This window comes from Cicer arietinum, chromosome 4, assembly GCF_000331145.2.
Source record: "Cicer arietinum cultivar CDC Frontier isolate Library 1 chromosome 4, Cicar.CDCFrontier_v2.0, whole genome shotgun sequence".
In the NCBI taxonomy this organism is placed as follows: domain Eukaryota; kingdom Viridiplantae; phylum Streptophyta; class Magnoliopsida; order Fabales; family Fabaceae; genus Cicer; species Cicer arietinum.
The window spans coordinates 14,463,230-14,477,327 of record NC_021163.2 but is presented as its reverse complement, the minus strand read 5'-3'; the positions used below and the strand labels follow the sequence as shown (position 1 = coordinate 14,477,327).

Sequence of the window (14,098 nt, the reverse complement as noted above, 5' to 3'; positions counted from 1 at the left end):
TATGATATTTATTTATTTTAATTTTAATATTATTTATTTTAATTTTAATATTGATATTTTTAACTTAATTAATGACTAATAATCATTATTTTCATTATAAATATTCTCTCGTTTTTTAAAAGTTAATTTTATAAGAAAAACAAAAGTACAATTAAATTAATTTTTTTAGATCAACAATTTAAAGAACTTGCTTGTGAGATATATTTTCTCTTTATATATTTTATAAGTTAACATATCTAAAACCTCTTACCTATCACCTTTAACCTCTCACCAAAAAAAAAAATTAATTTATAAACAAATTTATTAAATTACCGTATATATTAAGTTTTCAATTTGAATATTATATCTTCTTCTTAAACTCTTAGTTTAGCAACCAAATTATCTACGAAAGATAATAAAACTCTTTTTATATAATATATACACATTTATTTTATATCAATGGAATTACTCCACACTCATTAAATAATTTTCTGATTGTGATAAAAACAAAGAGAAAAAAGACTTCCCACCACTAAATTAATTTAAACGAGATAATAAATAATAATTAATAATTTTATCATCTTATAAAACAATGGTAACTTCTCCATAAAATCACTAAATAATCAATCAACAATTCATATTGGCTTAGTGTGTAAAATTGTTTAGAGACTGCAAATTCATTATTTATTAAAATTAATTAAACTTAAAAAAAAAGTGTAATTGAATTTTGGGTTCCAATTTAATGAAGTTAAGGAGATAACAACGGGTGGATGAAGCATACCCTAAGCGGTTTACCCCTTTCAAACAATTCTCAGTACCAATGTCCTCCTCTACTCTCTCACCATCACTCTCTTCGCCTTTCCTTCACGATTCTTCACCTTCTCGCCATGGACACCTCGATGCTTCAAATCCTTTTCTGCAAAGTGCTCCCTCGACCATATCCCCAAACAATTCAGAAAGGAAAATCTCAAAGACGGATGTCAGTTTTTTCAACTTTTTCCTTTTCTAATTATAATTTACTCTCTTTGATTTTGTTTCGGTTAGAACCAAAATTATATCCAAGTAAAACCCACCACTTCTACCACTGGTTTCTGAGATAAATTACAACACAAAATGAATTGAAAATGCAACTTTTCATCTAGGTTTTCATTATTTTAGGGTTTTTGGCTATGTGCATTGCAGACTGAGTTTAATTGAACGGTGTTTTCTTTACTTTAGTGTTTACTTTTATCATAATCGTTTGTGATTGTTTACACCCGTTAAGTTTCAAACCAAATATTACACACCCTTAAATCAGTAGCAGAGTTTGTGAATTTTGTGCTCAAATTGCTGGAAAAGAAAATAGCGAAACACCATGAGTTCTGCTTGTAAACACTAGAATACAAAATATTCGGCAAGGTTATGTGAAGTTTGGGCTAGTTTAATACTTTAATTACAGTTTCAGTGTATTTAAGATCTTCAAGGTGAACAAGGGGGGGTAGGTAAATGTAAGGCTTTAAATTGGTGCACACAAATCAATTTAGATGAGAATTTAAGGAATGTGGAGTGAAATTAACCCCAATAAAAGATATTCAAAGAGGTTATTTTTCAAGTCCAATTGAATAGTTTGAAAACTGGGTGCGTAGCCCCAACCTTGACTTGTATCTTCTGTATCATATGCAGTGATGGATAACTACAAGAATGCACCCCAGTTTCTATATGGTCTTACTCCCTCACAAATGGACATGTTCGTGAATGCAGACAATCCTATGCATCAGATGTCTGAAAAAGTTACCGAGGTTCTCATCATTTATAACCTCATGATATTATTTAAGTCACTGATTTGTTATCGCAAATTTGTCTACTAATTACTAATCTAATGATCGATTGAGGAGTTGATTTGGCAAGGCATCCAAATATTATTATAGCATGTTTAATTGTTCAGAAGCACTCTTAATATTAGTGATTGTGACAGGAAAGCATTTCATCTGCTAAAAGTTATTTGAATCATAGTGGGATGGGTAGGGTATCTTGCACGGAGAATAATGGCTCTTCAAGACACAGCATGAGTGTTAGTATGTATCAAGGAGGTAGGGGAATGGGAAGGCCCAGAAAAGCTCCACCGGATTTGCCTTCTTTGCTTTTGGATGCTCGGATATGTTATCTGGGTATGCCGGTAAGTATCGTGATATGTTTTGTTTTGATCTCAATATTGGCACTGATGATTACATTTTTTTCCAATGCTTCTGTATATAGATATTTAATGTTGTCATCTTGATATTCCTTTTTATGGTTCATGCAGATTGTACCAGCTGTGACAGAACTTATTCTGGCTCAACTTATGTGGTTGGATTATGATAACCCTGCCAAACCCCTTTATTTATATATTAATTCGTCTGGGACTCAGGTAATTTTTAATAGTCATAGCTCTAAAAATTATCCTTGTAATGTATGATGTGATTATTATTTATATAAATGGCTTTTCTTTGCTTTATTTTTGGTTTAGAATGAGAAGAATGAGACTGTGGGATCAGAAACTGATGCTTATTCCATCGCTGATATGCTTTATGTAAGTTGTTATCATGAGTCACACACCTCTTTCACACCAACTGCAATGTTGTGTTTGGTTTATCACTTTGAACTCATTGTAACTTGTGCTTTTATTAATCTTTTTTTCCTTTCGACCTATAGTATGTCAAATCAGATGTCTATACCGTGAATTTGGCCATGGCATATGGCCAAGCAGCAATGCTTTTGGCTGCTGGAAAAAAAGGTTATCGTGCTGTACTGCCACATTCATCCAGTAAGATTCCTACTTGTGTAAAATTTTGAAAAATATTGTTTGAATGCACTTGAATCTGAATAGTGAATAATTTGTGATGTATTACATGAATGATGTGTACAATATTTATGTACATGGTTGACAGAATCAATCCCTAATGTTTAGGGATTATGAACAGCTGACTAAGGAAACTATTAAATCAAATCTGATCTATACAAATTCAAGCAATATCAAGCAATTGCTTACACCTATATTTGTGTCGTTTTGGAATTACGAACTAGTGCTGCCTTCTAGGTTCTATAAATATGATACACGAACATATTTGAAAATGGACAATGGACTACTGATTTTGTTGACTGCCATCTATTTTATCGTTATGTAATACACCTTTTGTTCAAACGGCTACTTCGGTACTGTCCATCTTGTTAAGAAGTATATTTTGGATAATTAATTTAGTGAATTTTAGTTCATCGGGAGACCTAGAACAAGCAGGGTAAGCTATGATCTGTGTGAATTTCAATTGCAGTACTCAGTATAGTACATTGAATTGGTTGGGTTGGCACCTTGATACATGTTTGGGTTCTGCATTAGTTCAGTGAATTTCCTCTATTCTTTTTTGTTCTTCTGGTATCTAATTATATATCACATGCAAAGTCTCTTTTGAGCAATACAATTTTTTCTCCTCTTCACTACTTGTGATATTATTTTGAGGCTATACATTGTATAGCGTCAACAGTGTTCATTTCTGCATCGGGTCTTAATGTATACTACCTCCGTCTACATATAAGACCCTCTTGAGATTTTTCTGTCCCTTTTTATTAGACCCTTTTCATATATTCAAATGCATCAAATATTTCTTTACTAAAATATCCCTAATTATGTTGTATCTTTTTTTCCAATCTACAATAAATAGATGCTATAATAAAAAAAATAGAAACTAATTCTCTCTCCTAAAGGGTAAAATTGTAAAACAACACTAATTTTCAACAAATTTAATACAATAATTTACTTTCTGTGAGTTTGGAAGTAAAATATTTTAATACCTGTGATTTAGTCAATAGGGTAATATATTTAGGGATGGAGGTAGTAGTATCAAAAGTGTTCATTTTTACGTTGAGTTTGAACAAAGGAAATTTCTTTTGTCAGATTGCTATTTTTTTCTTTCTTCATAAAGCAGGAATATAAGTGATTGTATACTTATTTTTGTCTTACAGATTTGGTGGCAAATAAAGATGTATGATTTTAAGCATTGCCTTCTCTTACTGTGTGGGTTTTAAATTTTTTCTATTGCAGCAAAAGTATTTCTCCCAAAAGTCCACAGATCAAGTGGTTCTGTTGTAGATATGTGGATTAAGGTATGCGAAATTTGTACATGTTTGTTGTCTTCTCTCATTGTATTGTCTCTCTCTATCATTGTTTTGGACATTCTTTTCATCAATTATATCGGCAAATACATACAGGCAAAAGAGCTCGAGGCAAATGCCGATTATTACATTGAGCTGGTGGCAAAAGGAACAGGGAAATCAAAGGAAGAAATAGCTAAAGATGTCCAGAGGACTAAATATTTCCAAGCACAGGAAGCCATAGACTACGGACTTGCTGACAAAATAATGGACTCAGGAGAAGCTGCATATGAAAAACGGGTAATAAATATTTCGTTGGTATAAATGTTCATTTTCCTTCAACATTTCATGCATGATAATATATACTTATAATTACTTTCTTGATCAGAATTATAATGAAATGCGCGCTACAAGAGCACTCAGGAGACAATCTGGTGGGAGCCCTCAAGCGGCTCCTTCGGGACTTTAGGTTATTTCACACAAAAAATATTATGTTTCTTATGCATTTCCATATACAAAACCTTTAAAGGGTGTTGGTGGGTTTGGTTTAAGTCGATAGCTAGTATAGAAAGGTGAAGCAGCTATCTTCTCTTATATCGAGGCCAGATGGAATTTTCACCAGTTAGTATCTTGAGTCTGTATCTTGGCTTTGGGGTTATCTGTTATGGACTTGTATTACATGAATTACCCATGCTTTGTTTCAACTAAAGAAAATGACCAGGCCTTGGGGATTATTTTCTTAAGTTGTAAATATCAAATCGTTATCAGATGAACTTCACGGCTGCATTATATTTTACCTTTGTTTCATTTTTCACAGCATATTGGGCAGAGTTGTTTCTTTGTCTGTCACCGAATAATTGAACGGTTCGTCTCAATTCGAATAATTAGATAAATTCATGTAGTTTGAAAGTGTGAGGCTGCAATTCCACCATTAATTAAGTATATATTTACTTTTGATTAGTTTTATAAAATAAAATAGTTAATATATCTAATTTAATTTTTTTTCTTCCAAATATTTGTATGAGCTACATGAATATTCCAAATAATTTTTTTGTTATGTATAAGTTTCTGGAAGAAAACACCTTAAAAACAATTTGACATATTTTCTTAATAGCATTGTAAATTGTAATGCATGTACTGCATCGAATATTGAATTGTATTATGAATAGTTATTTTGAATTATAAAATTTAAACAGAAAAAACTTCTGAAATAAAAATGCAAAAAGAAGGTATAAAATGTAAATAAAAATATATAAGAAAGAAAAGTATAAAATATATAAAACGGAAAAACTGTGTTTCATTGAGACAAGATAAAATAAAATAATGAAAATTAATTACTTTTCTATTTTCGTGTTATTTCTTCTTTTAAAAAACAACATACTTTAACATACTTCAAAGTTTTAGTATTTAAGAGCACGCAATTAGAAGTGTAACTTCTTTGTACCGAACCAAATACAAATGATAGATAATAGGCTCAAGTCTCAACCCACAACGAAACCAACCACGTAATTTTATTATTATTTTTTCTTAATTTCACAAACAACTTTAAGCAACCATCCAATTGTCCCTTTGAAAGTAAAATAGAAAGGAAAATTAACCTCAAATGAAAGTAACAACCATTGGAAACATGAGAATTTGACTTCTAAAAGAAAATATACGACCTGAATCATTCATGGGGTAGTAGGCAAATTAGTTTTTGCAATGACATGAGGAAAATGATAAAAGAAAACATGTGATAATCATCAAACATGGTTCAAAAGAGAGTCTATGAAGGTAAAAATATTATACTTTACAATTAAAAATTGACCGAATAAAGGAAAAAAATAGATTTAAGACTCTAAACTAAATAGAATAAAAAAAAATATCATTTTGATATTCATTTTTGTAATTTGCTTAATATATTTTCCCTTACAAGCAAATACCAAACCTAAATGTATGTTTTTCTATAATTAAAAAAAATCCTATATTTAAAATAAAAAGAACCTTGAAAAGAAAAAAAAAACTGTAAAAACTTTACGGGCCAGGCCCATCTTTAAAACCTGGCCTGTAGAGTTTTTTTGACTGCAAATAATTAATTAGAAATAAAAAAAAAAGTGAAACAGATCTCGGTAAGAAACGTAGAAGAGGGGGGTTTGGTTTCGCAGTGAGCTAAGCCTATTATCAAGACATAACAACAATCTAACTCTCAGCAATTATGTCTCTATGATTATTATTATTTGATCATACTCTTCGCTTTAATCTTCCCTTTCAAATTTACCTTAATTTTATCCAAGTTTTCATTTCATAATCATATATATCAGATTCAAAATTGGATCATAACCCTCAATGCAATGGTGGTCTGCAAATGTCGCAAGGTATCGCTCTTTTCTATTTCCCCTCTTTTTAAACCCTCAATTCGGTTTTTCCAATCTTGCTTGATTTGTTCATAGCTGGCTATATAGATCGGATAATTGTTAATTTTATCATCATCAATTCAGATCAATGATAGGTGATTGTGATCTACGTGCTCTTTTGCATTTTATTTTATTCAATTTTTTACTTTATTTTATTTAAATTGTTGATAGATAAATGTGATGATAGGAATATAGAATTTTTGAAGTGTTTAGTATTGGTGTATTGTTTTGTGTGAATTTCGTTTTGTTGATTATTTTGTGGAGTTGTTTTAGTTTTTTTTTCCTCCCCCATTTCCTTGATTTGTATTAGAATTTTGTACTAATGGCATGTGTGTTGGGTTTTCTGTGGTGTTTTGTTTAGGCTACTAAGCTATATTGCTTCGTGCACAAAGTTCCTGTCTGTGGAGAATGTATCTGTTTCCCGGAGCACCAAATCTGTGTGGTAAATTTTTTTCAATTTGTATCTCTTATTGTCCTCTTCCATTTAATGTTCTATCTAGGCTTTGTTCTCTTGTTCTTTCATTCTTTATTTTAATATATAAATTTTTTTCTCATTGCTTATTGTTCGAAGACTTTAATTTGATTCTGGTTTTTGCTTGAACTTTATTAGGACATTGTTGTGGAGATAACCCTGAGCTTTTTATTCTGGGAATATATATATATATATTGAGAGGAGGATAATTAGCTACGAAAGTTGATTTGATATTATCAATACAAGTTTCTTTTAGGGTCTATTTCGTATGAGAAAACATGTTTTTATTTTATTTTCTGTTTTCACTAATAATTAATAAAATGCTGCTTTAGTTTCTCTTTATTTCTTATTTTCAAATATTTTATATAGAAAACGACAATACAAATAAAAGTTTTCCCTGGTTCCTAGACAAATCTTTGAAAACATTAAGTCAACTGAAAATAAAATGACTTGGCTTATTTCTAATTAATTATTAGTAAAAGCAGCAAAAAAAATTTCAAACCAAATAAATGTTAAAACCTTATTTCATTTATGGTGATCTTCATTTGGCTTTTCAAACAATAATGAAGTTTGTGTTTTCTCCAAATATGGTTGTACCAAACTGTGGAGTTAATGGGTTTAGGCTTTCATTAATTCGTTTGTTTTGTCGTCTTTCATAGATACGGACATATTCAGAATGGGTTATAGATGGGGAGTATGATTGGCCACCTAAATGCTGTCAATGCCAAGCCGTTCTAGAAGAAGGGAGTGGATCTCAAACTACTCGACTCGGTTGCTTGCGTATGTGATTTTGCTTTTGTATTCCTGTGAAATAAAACCTTTTGAACTTGCACTGGCTACATATTAAAAAGGACAACCTGGTGCTGCAACTGATTACATGTTATAAATTTAATTTTTGTGTAGATGTTATCCACACAAATTGCTTGGTCTCACATATCAAGAGCTTTCCTCCACATACTGCCCCAGCAGGATATGTGTGTCCTTCATGTTCCACTTCAGTAAGATTCACCTTCAAATGATTTTAGTCTTACTAGCAAGTAGATTTTTGGTTGAAAATAGAGTATTTTCTTACATGCTTTTAACTTATAGACATTATGTGGTTTTGTTCAGTTATGTTAAAACTTCAAAACATTGTTCATGGTGTTCTAGGTACCTTGAGCGATGTGTACAAACAGGGAAAGAAAATCAAAATGTTAATAGATAGGAACACCCATACACCATAAGGAGATCACTAGTGTCTCATTTAAAACTTTGAGCTAATGCACTGTCTTAGCAAATATTGTCATGACTTGTTATACTTATATTGGAATTACTCTAAACTGAAAGTTAGTCTCTTGATTAGCTATGCTGAAAAACCATATTTTGGTTCACGGTGTTCCAGGTTCCTAGGCAGGATCGTGAGTTTGTAATGGAGAGGGAAAAACTCACTCCAGTAGTTATAAGGAATGGGGATAATGGAGAGGGGCTTGTTGGTTGTAATTATTTTGTGGGAGCCGAGACTTATCTCTGGATTGGAAGGGTTTCATCCCTTTCTTTCATGTAACCGTCTTTCAAAGTGATACCAATTTCTGATAGAGTTTGTTCTATCATATTCGTTAGTGGCTTGTTACTTTAAAAGCATTATGTAACTGCATGTCTTAGGGTACTTACATGTAAAGTAGTTGTTTAGTCAAATAGAAGCACAATATGTATTTAAAAATTGAAACTCAATTAGCTACATACATTATACACATGAAAACAATTCTTAACCCCTTTAGAACGTTCTTCATGCATTGTATGGAAACAATTCTTTTTTTTGTTTGTTGATGTTTCATGTTTGTGAAATAACTCGTGCAGATATGGCCTCCCAAAAGTGTGAAAGATTCGGGATCTCGTCTTCATTCCAAGTTGAAGGAAGCTATCATGCTGGTAATTTATGACATTGATACTATTTGGTGGGATCTCCTTTTTTTTCTTCTTTCATACACTGGTGTCTCACATTGTCATTTGTGTTTGATAAAAATATTTCATTCTCACCCTTTTGGAATATTGATTAGAAGTGAATTGGGACTATGATGGATTTACTGGCAGAATGTTTATAGTTATAGAATCCCTAATATCTCCAATCTTTGTCAGTCTTATTGCTTCTTAGTGAAATAGTATAATATGGAATGTCAACATTCTTCAGTTCAGTGTCGGAACTTACTGAACTGAACTAATCACATGATTTTATGTTACTTCATACTTGTAAATGCATGTACTACTAATATCTTCAACACTAGTCCTCTTTCACACCCATCTCATTTTAGTTCAGTATCTTAATGGTTTCTTTGAGAAAGATGATATTAAGTGCTTATGAATATATCCATCGGGAAAACTCATTCATGGCATCACGCCTGATTTTTTATGAAATGGCAAGTGCTCAATATTTGTGATGTACCACTGATCTATTATTATAGTGGGAAATTGTTGATCATTGCTGCAGATCAGTTGCCTTTTTATAACAAAAATGTACATCTGTTTTCTTTTGTGATAAGTTTCTTTGCACTGCAATTTTTTTCCTTGTCCTTTTCTTATTATATAAATTATTTTTTTATTAGTTTTTACCTACTTTTGTGCAGACTGGTATGGAAAAGAATATCTTTGGAAATCATCCAGTATCGTTGTCAGGGACAGATTCACGCAGTCCTCCACCTGCATTTTCTTCTGATCCATTGATTAGTAGGGAAAATCTTGGAAATTCAGAGTCAGTAGATGGATCAAAACTTTCTAAACTTACAGTTACAGATATTGTGGAGATAGATGATGCTAATTCATCAGGAAATTTCATCAAAAGCTCAAGTCCAGTTGGTGTAAGAGGATATCTTTAAGTGTGCTTATTCCGTGTTTATAAATATCTTCCATTTTAATGAGTAGGCCTGAATTTTTTCTGGTTTTATTCCAATGTGAGTTGTAAACTCTGTTATGCATTTGGTATTTTTTTCTTGTATAATTTTGTTCTTGTTGCAAATAATATAGCCTGGTGCTACCACAAGGAAGGGATCACTTCACGCTGATCGACAAAACTCTGAAATCTCATACTATGCTGATGATGAAGATGCGAATCGCAAAAAGTATACAAAAAGAGGTGATATAGTATTTTTTATTTATTTATTTGAATTTTGAACACTAAGTTTGTATTTTATTTGACAAGTCATCTGCCATTCATGTTGGCTTCCTCTGGTCTTATGTACAGAACTTGTGTAGTTCAATTTATTAATTAAAGTTTCCCCCTTTGAAAGTGTAGGTCCATTCCACCACAAGTTTCTTAGAGCATTGCTTCCTTTCTGGTCCACTGCTTTACCCACTCTTCCAGTGACTGCACCTCCAAGGAAAGATGGGTCAAATGCAACCGAAGCCTCAGAAGTCCGTACACGACATCCAAAGTCATCAAGGATGGACCCCAGAAAAATTCTTCTCCTGATTGCAATCATGTAGAGCTCTTTCTTCTCCTGTCTAATTCATATATTAATAAATAGGTGAAAAAATGAAAAATCAGGGATCTAAAATTAGTGCAATTTAAGTTATTATTGAATGACGAGCAATGCCTCATCACATATAGTGTTAAGGGTGAAGTGGGGGAACTACTAAGTAACCGTGCTGGCATTTTATTGCCCTAAGTAGTATATCCCAGGGTTAAAGTAACTTATAGGTTGTTTTGATGCAAACGAACACTTACAAGTTGCACCACATTCTCTCCTTGCTCCCAGAAAATAAAAAGGAAAGAAAGCAAAGAAAGATATCAAAATATAAATAGCGAAGCTCTAATTCTACTACCCTGTATATAAACTCTAAGTTTCAATTATGCTGTATACTGCTAGTTTTTAACTGATGAAGTTATTTTCCGTTTGCAGGGCGTGCATGGCAACTATGGGTATATTATATTACAGACTTGTACAACGGGGTCCCGGTGAAGAGCTTCTTAATGATGAATAAGCTGTGCATGGAGTGCTCTAATAGTCACGAGGTATTCAGCGGCTCCATTTTTTATATTGCTTGTTACTGGTGCTTCAGCTGTTTGGCCTCTTTATTTGGAATAGAGTCGCTGTTTCTGGCAAACATACAAGTAGCTGGTTGATAACTTGTTATTTGAAATGCCTATGTCAGTGACGTGTTACATGTCATCCATATTTTGCTCTTTGCCCTCAGTTTTGGTGTCCATTTGAAATGTAATTGCAGATTGAGATTTATATGTTGTTCTCTTATTCGGATTAAGTTGTAATTATCTGGAATCTTCAAACCTCGGAGGTCAATTTGTCTCGACCGGTTCAAATATAATTTGCATGTTATTAGCAGACTCACATTTTAGGGTTTGTTTAAGAAATGAATTTATAGCTTATAAGTTATATCGATTTTTGAAAAGCTAGTTTTTGAATTTATAATTTATTATCTTTTTTTTGTTAATTTTATCTTTATTATTTTCACTAAAATCATTTTTTATCATTTATAATATATTTATTTTAATTTTAAAGTAAATAATAATTTAAAATAATTTATTTATTATTATCTAAAATAAAATTAATAAATAAAAGATACTATATGTCAGATTAATAAAAAATAATTTTTATTATTAACTTTAAAATATTGATTGATATAAAATTTATTATTAAGAATATATCTTTATATTATTTTACATTTTTAGACTAATTAAATGACTAAATTTATCAAACATTTCAATTAACATATCAGTTGAAATATTAGTGGTAATATCCATGTTGATTTAGGACTTATCTTTGAAGCAGTATTTCACTTAATGCTTGATAGGATGTTTAATTTTGAGCCTACAAGAGTACAAATCACAGGCATATGTTTTCGAATTTTGCTTTTGTCATTTTTTCTACTCATCGGACAGATGTAAATCTAAGTCAACATTTATCATGCGGATTTTTTAAATTAAATTTGGCATATAGTCGAGATTTTTTATACGTGTAACTTAAGTATTAAACCGTTATAATTATTAGTACCAATTATCTGTTTTCAAACTATTTAAAACAAAAATAAATGTCAGCAAAAAAAAAATGAAAAAAATTAGTTATCATTTTTCTTTTGAACCTGAGATTTTACTCCCTCGGTCTCAGAATGTCTGTAGCTTAAGTGAGAAGATTTGTTTTAAAATAAATATTATTTATAATTTTTAATAGAATTTTAATTATTATATTTTTTATACTATTCATTGATAATTACTCTATGCATAATTTAAAAAATATTATTATACTTTATATTGATAATAATAAAATCTTTATCAATAATTAAAATAAATAATTTGAAAAATTAATTATTTCTTTTTTTTAATTATAACATTTTTTAATATGTATAAATCGCAACACGGAGGAGTAAAACCCAAACCCATTCAAATAATCCTTTGGTGTATGAACAATATTAATTTGGATAAAGCTGTCATAAAAATACTATTATTGAATGACGTAGGCGGTTGTTACATCACTATTATAACAATCATCATAAGAAAGAGCATCATAGTTCTCAAATAACAGGCTGAGAAGGTATAGAAATTTGTCTCCTTTAATATAAGAGTAAAGTACATCTGGGGTACTGCGCATGCCCAAAGAGTTCGAGGAAAATTTTAGTATTTTCTTTCCCTCCTCAAAGTCAAATACTTTATTATGAATATGACCACTATTATCCAACCTTTCGACCTCTTCATATGTCAAATTTAAAAAAATACGAAAATCTCGAAATTGGCATGTAATGTGAACATATAATTCACCAGTCCCACAATAAATGTTACAATCACTTGTTACAAAGTAAAAGGTAATTATTTAAAAATGATATACAACTAAAAATAATAATTAATATTATACTAAAAAATAAAAACGGTGTTTTAATTTCATACACTAAAATATTTTTCTCTAACATTGCTTGTTATAGTAAAAACAAATAAATTGATATTAAGAGGTTCAAATTCTTTATATTTAAGGTGCACGGATCTAATCCCTACACTATTTAAAAAATATATATGAATTTAATTTTAATAGATAATGCATATTTTAGTTAGGGATGAGAATATGTTAGACTGACTAACAGAGGTCTATGACTTAGTCTACGTTAGGTCCAGGTTAGACCATACTTTTTTTTTAAACAGATAAAACCAAAACTTCTAAAAAAGTTTATTTAATTAAAAATGTCAAACTACATATACATAATAAGTATTTTATGCTTATTAGGTCAGTCTATTTAAATAAATATCAATATTATTATTTTTACTAATTTAATTATTATATTAAATTTTGATATTTTTGTTATATATGTTCAACTTTTAGTAATTTATGTATATTAATCTTATTTAGGTTTTGAGATATTTAAATATATTATATAAAATGTAATTTAAGTATGATGTATATAAAATCATATTCTTCAAAATGTGATACTAAATATTAAAATAGAACTTTATTTTATTGACATATTAACTCGTTAATCTATTTAAAAATATGTTTGATTACTTTTAAAATGTTAAAATGAAATAAGTTTTTAAGTAGATTAATAAGTCATATCAAACTTCTATCAAAGTGAGACTCATCTCATGCCTAAAAATCAAGTCTATGACATACCACATGTCAGACTTAGATTTTGAATTTTTTTGACGGATCAAACTCAAACTTAGTAAATTCTAACTCGACTTAATCTATTCTCACTCATAACACTGATAGTTTACCCTTTAATTCAAATGTCAAAATTGTGAAAAGAAGTTGGTAAATCAAATTATAAGAATTAATTAGGTCAAAAACCGGAGCCATGTCCAATATGAAAAGTGGATCGGATCGATTGATTAGGTTAGTAAACGAAAGTTTTTGCAGTTGGACCGGCCGAAATGGTCCTAATCGGTGCACTTCTATTCAATTCAATGCAAACCAAATATTAAACTCCAGTGCACGGTGAAAAGGGAAAACCAAAACTGAGATATAGAGGATAAGCTATGTTCAATATGGGAAATAAAAATATCATAATTATTAGAAGAGTTAGACTTTACAAATAATTTAAATTATATTTTTTATGATATATATTTTGGATTCTTTATTTATGATATATATTTCGTATTTGTATTTAGTATTTATTTATAATTTTTCTTTTACAATAATTATGTATAATTTATTTAATATATATATATATATATATA

The 14,098-nt window shown here is 30.2% G+C and overlaps 2 protein-coding genes across 2 annotated transcripts; both read left to right on the top strand.

Annotated features, from left to right (window-relative positions):
* The first annotated feature begins 743 nt into the window (after positions 1-743).
* LOC101491976 (ATP-dependent Clp protease proteolytic subunit-related protein 1, chloroplastic) lies at positions 744-4,879 on the top strand. The gene is given in 10 exon segments (XM_004496823.4): positions 744-869; positions 872-958; positions 1,642-1,757; positions 1,934-2,134; positions 2,261-2,365; positions 2,465-2,527; positions 2,650-2,761; positions 4,034-4,095; positions 4,201-4,383; positions 4,472-4,879. Coding segments are annotated over 10 exon segments (1,080 nt in total). The 5' UTR covers positions 744-799; the 3' UTR covers positions 4,553-4,879.
* A 1,298-nt stretch (positions 4,880-6,177) lies between these two features.
* Positions 6,178-11,267, top strand: LOC101491666 (uncharacterized). The gene is made up of 9 exons (XM_004496822.4): positions 6,178-6,437; positions 6,838-6,918; positions 7,608-7,728; positions 7,852-7,946; positions 8,785-8,856; positions 9,549-9,779; positions 9,946-10,054; positions 10,214-10,400; positions 10,821-11,267. The coding sequence occupies exons 1-9, from the start codon at positions 6,414-6,416 to the stop codon at positions 10,900-10,902; spliced, it is 1,002 nt and encodes a 333-aa protein (XP_004496879.1). The 5' UTR covers positions 6,178-6,413; the 3' UTR covers positions 10,903-11,267.
* Positions 11,268-14,098: the final 2,831 nt, after the last annotated feature.

Excerpts from the sequence above, each read along its gene's own strand:
- LOC101491666 (XM_004496822.4), top strand. The coding sequence starts at position 6,414 with ATGGTGGTCTGCAAATGTCGCAAG. Across the intron at positions 9,780-9,945 it reads AAAGCTCAAGTCCAGTTGGT|CCTGGTGCTACCACAAGGAA; the intron begins GTAAGAGGATAT and ends CAAATAATATAG. Across the intron at positions 10,055-10,213 it reads CAAAAAGTATACAAAAAGAG|GTCCATTCCACCACAAGTTT; the intron begins GTGATATAGTAT and ends TTGAAAGTGTAG.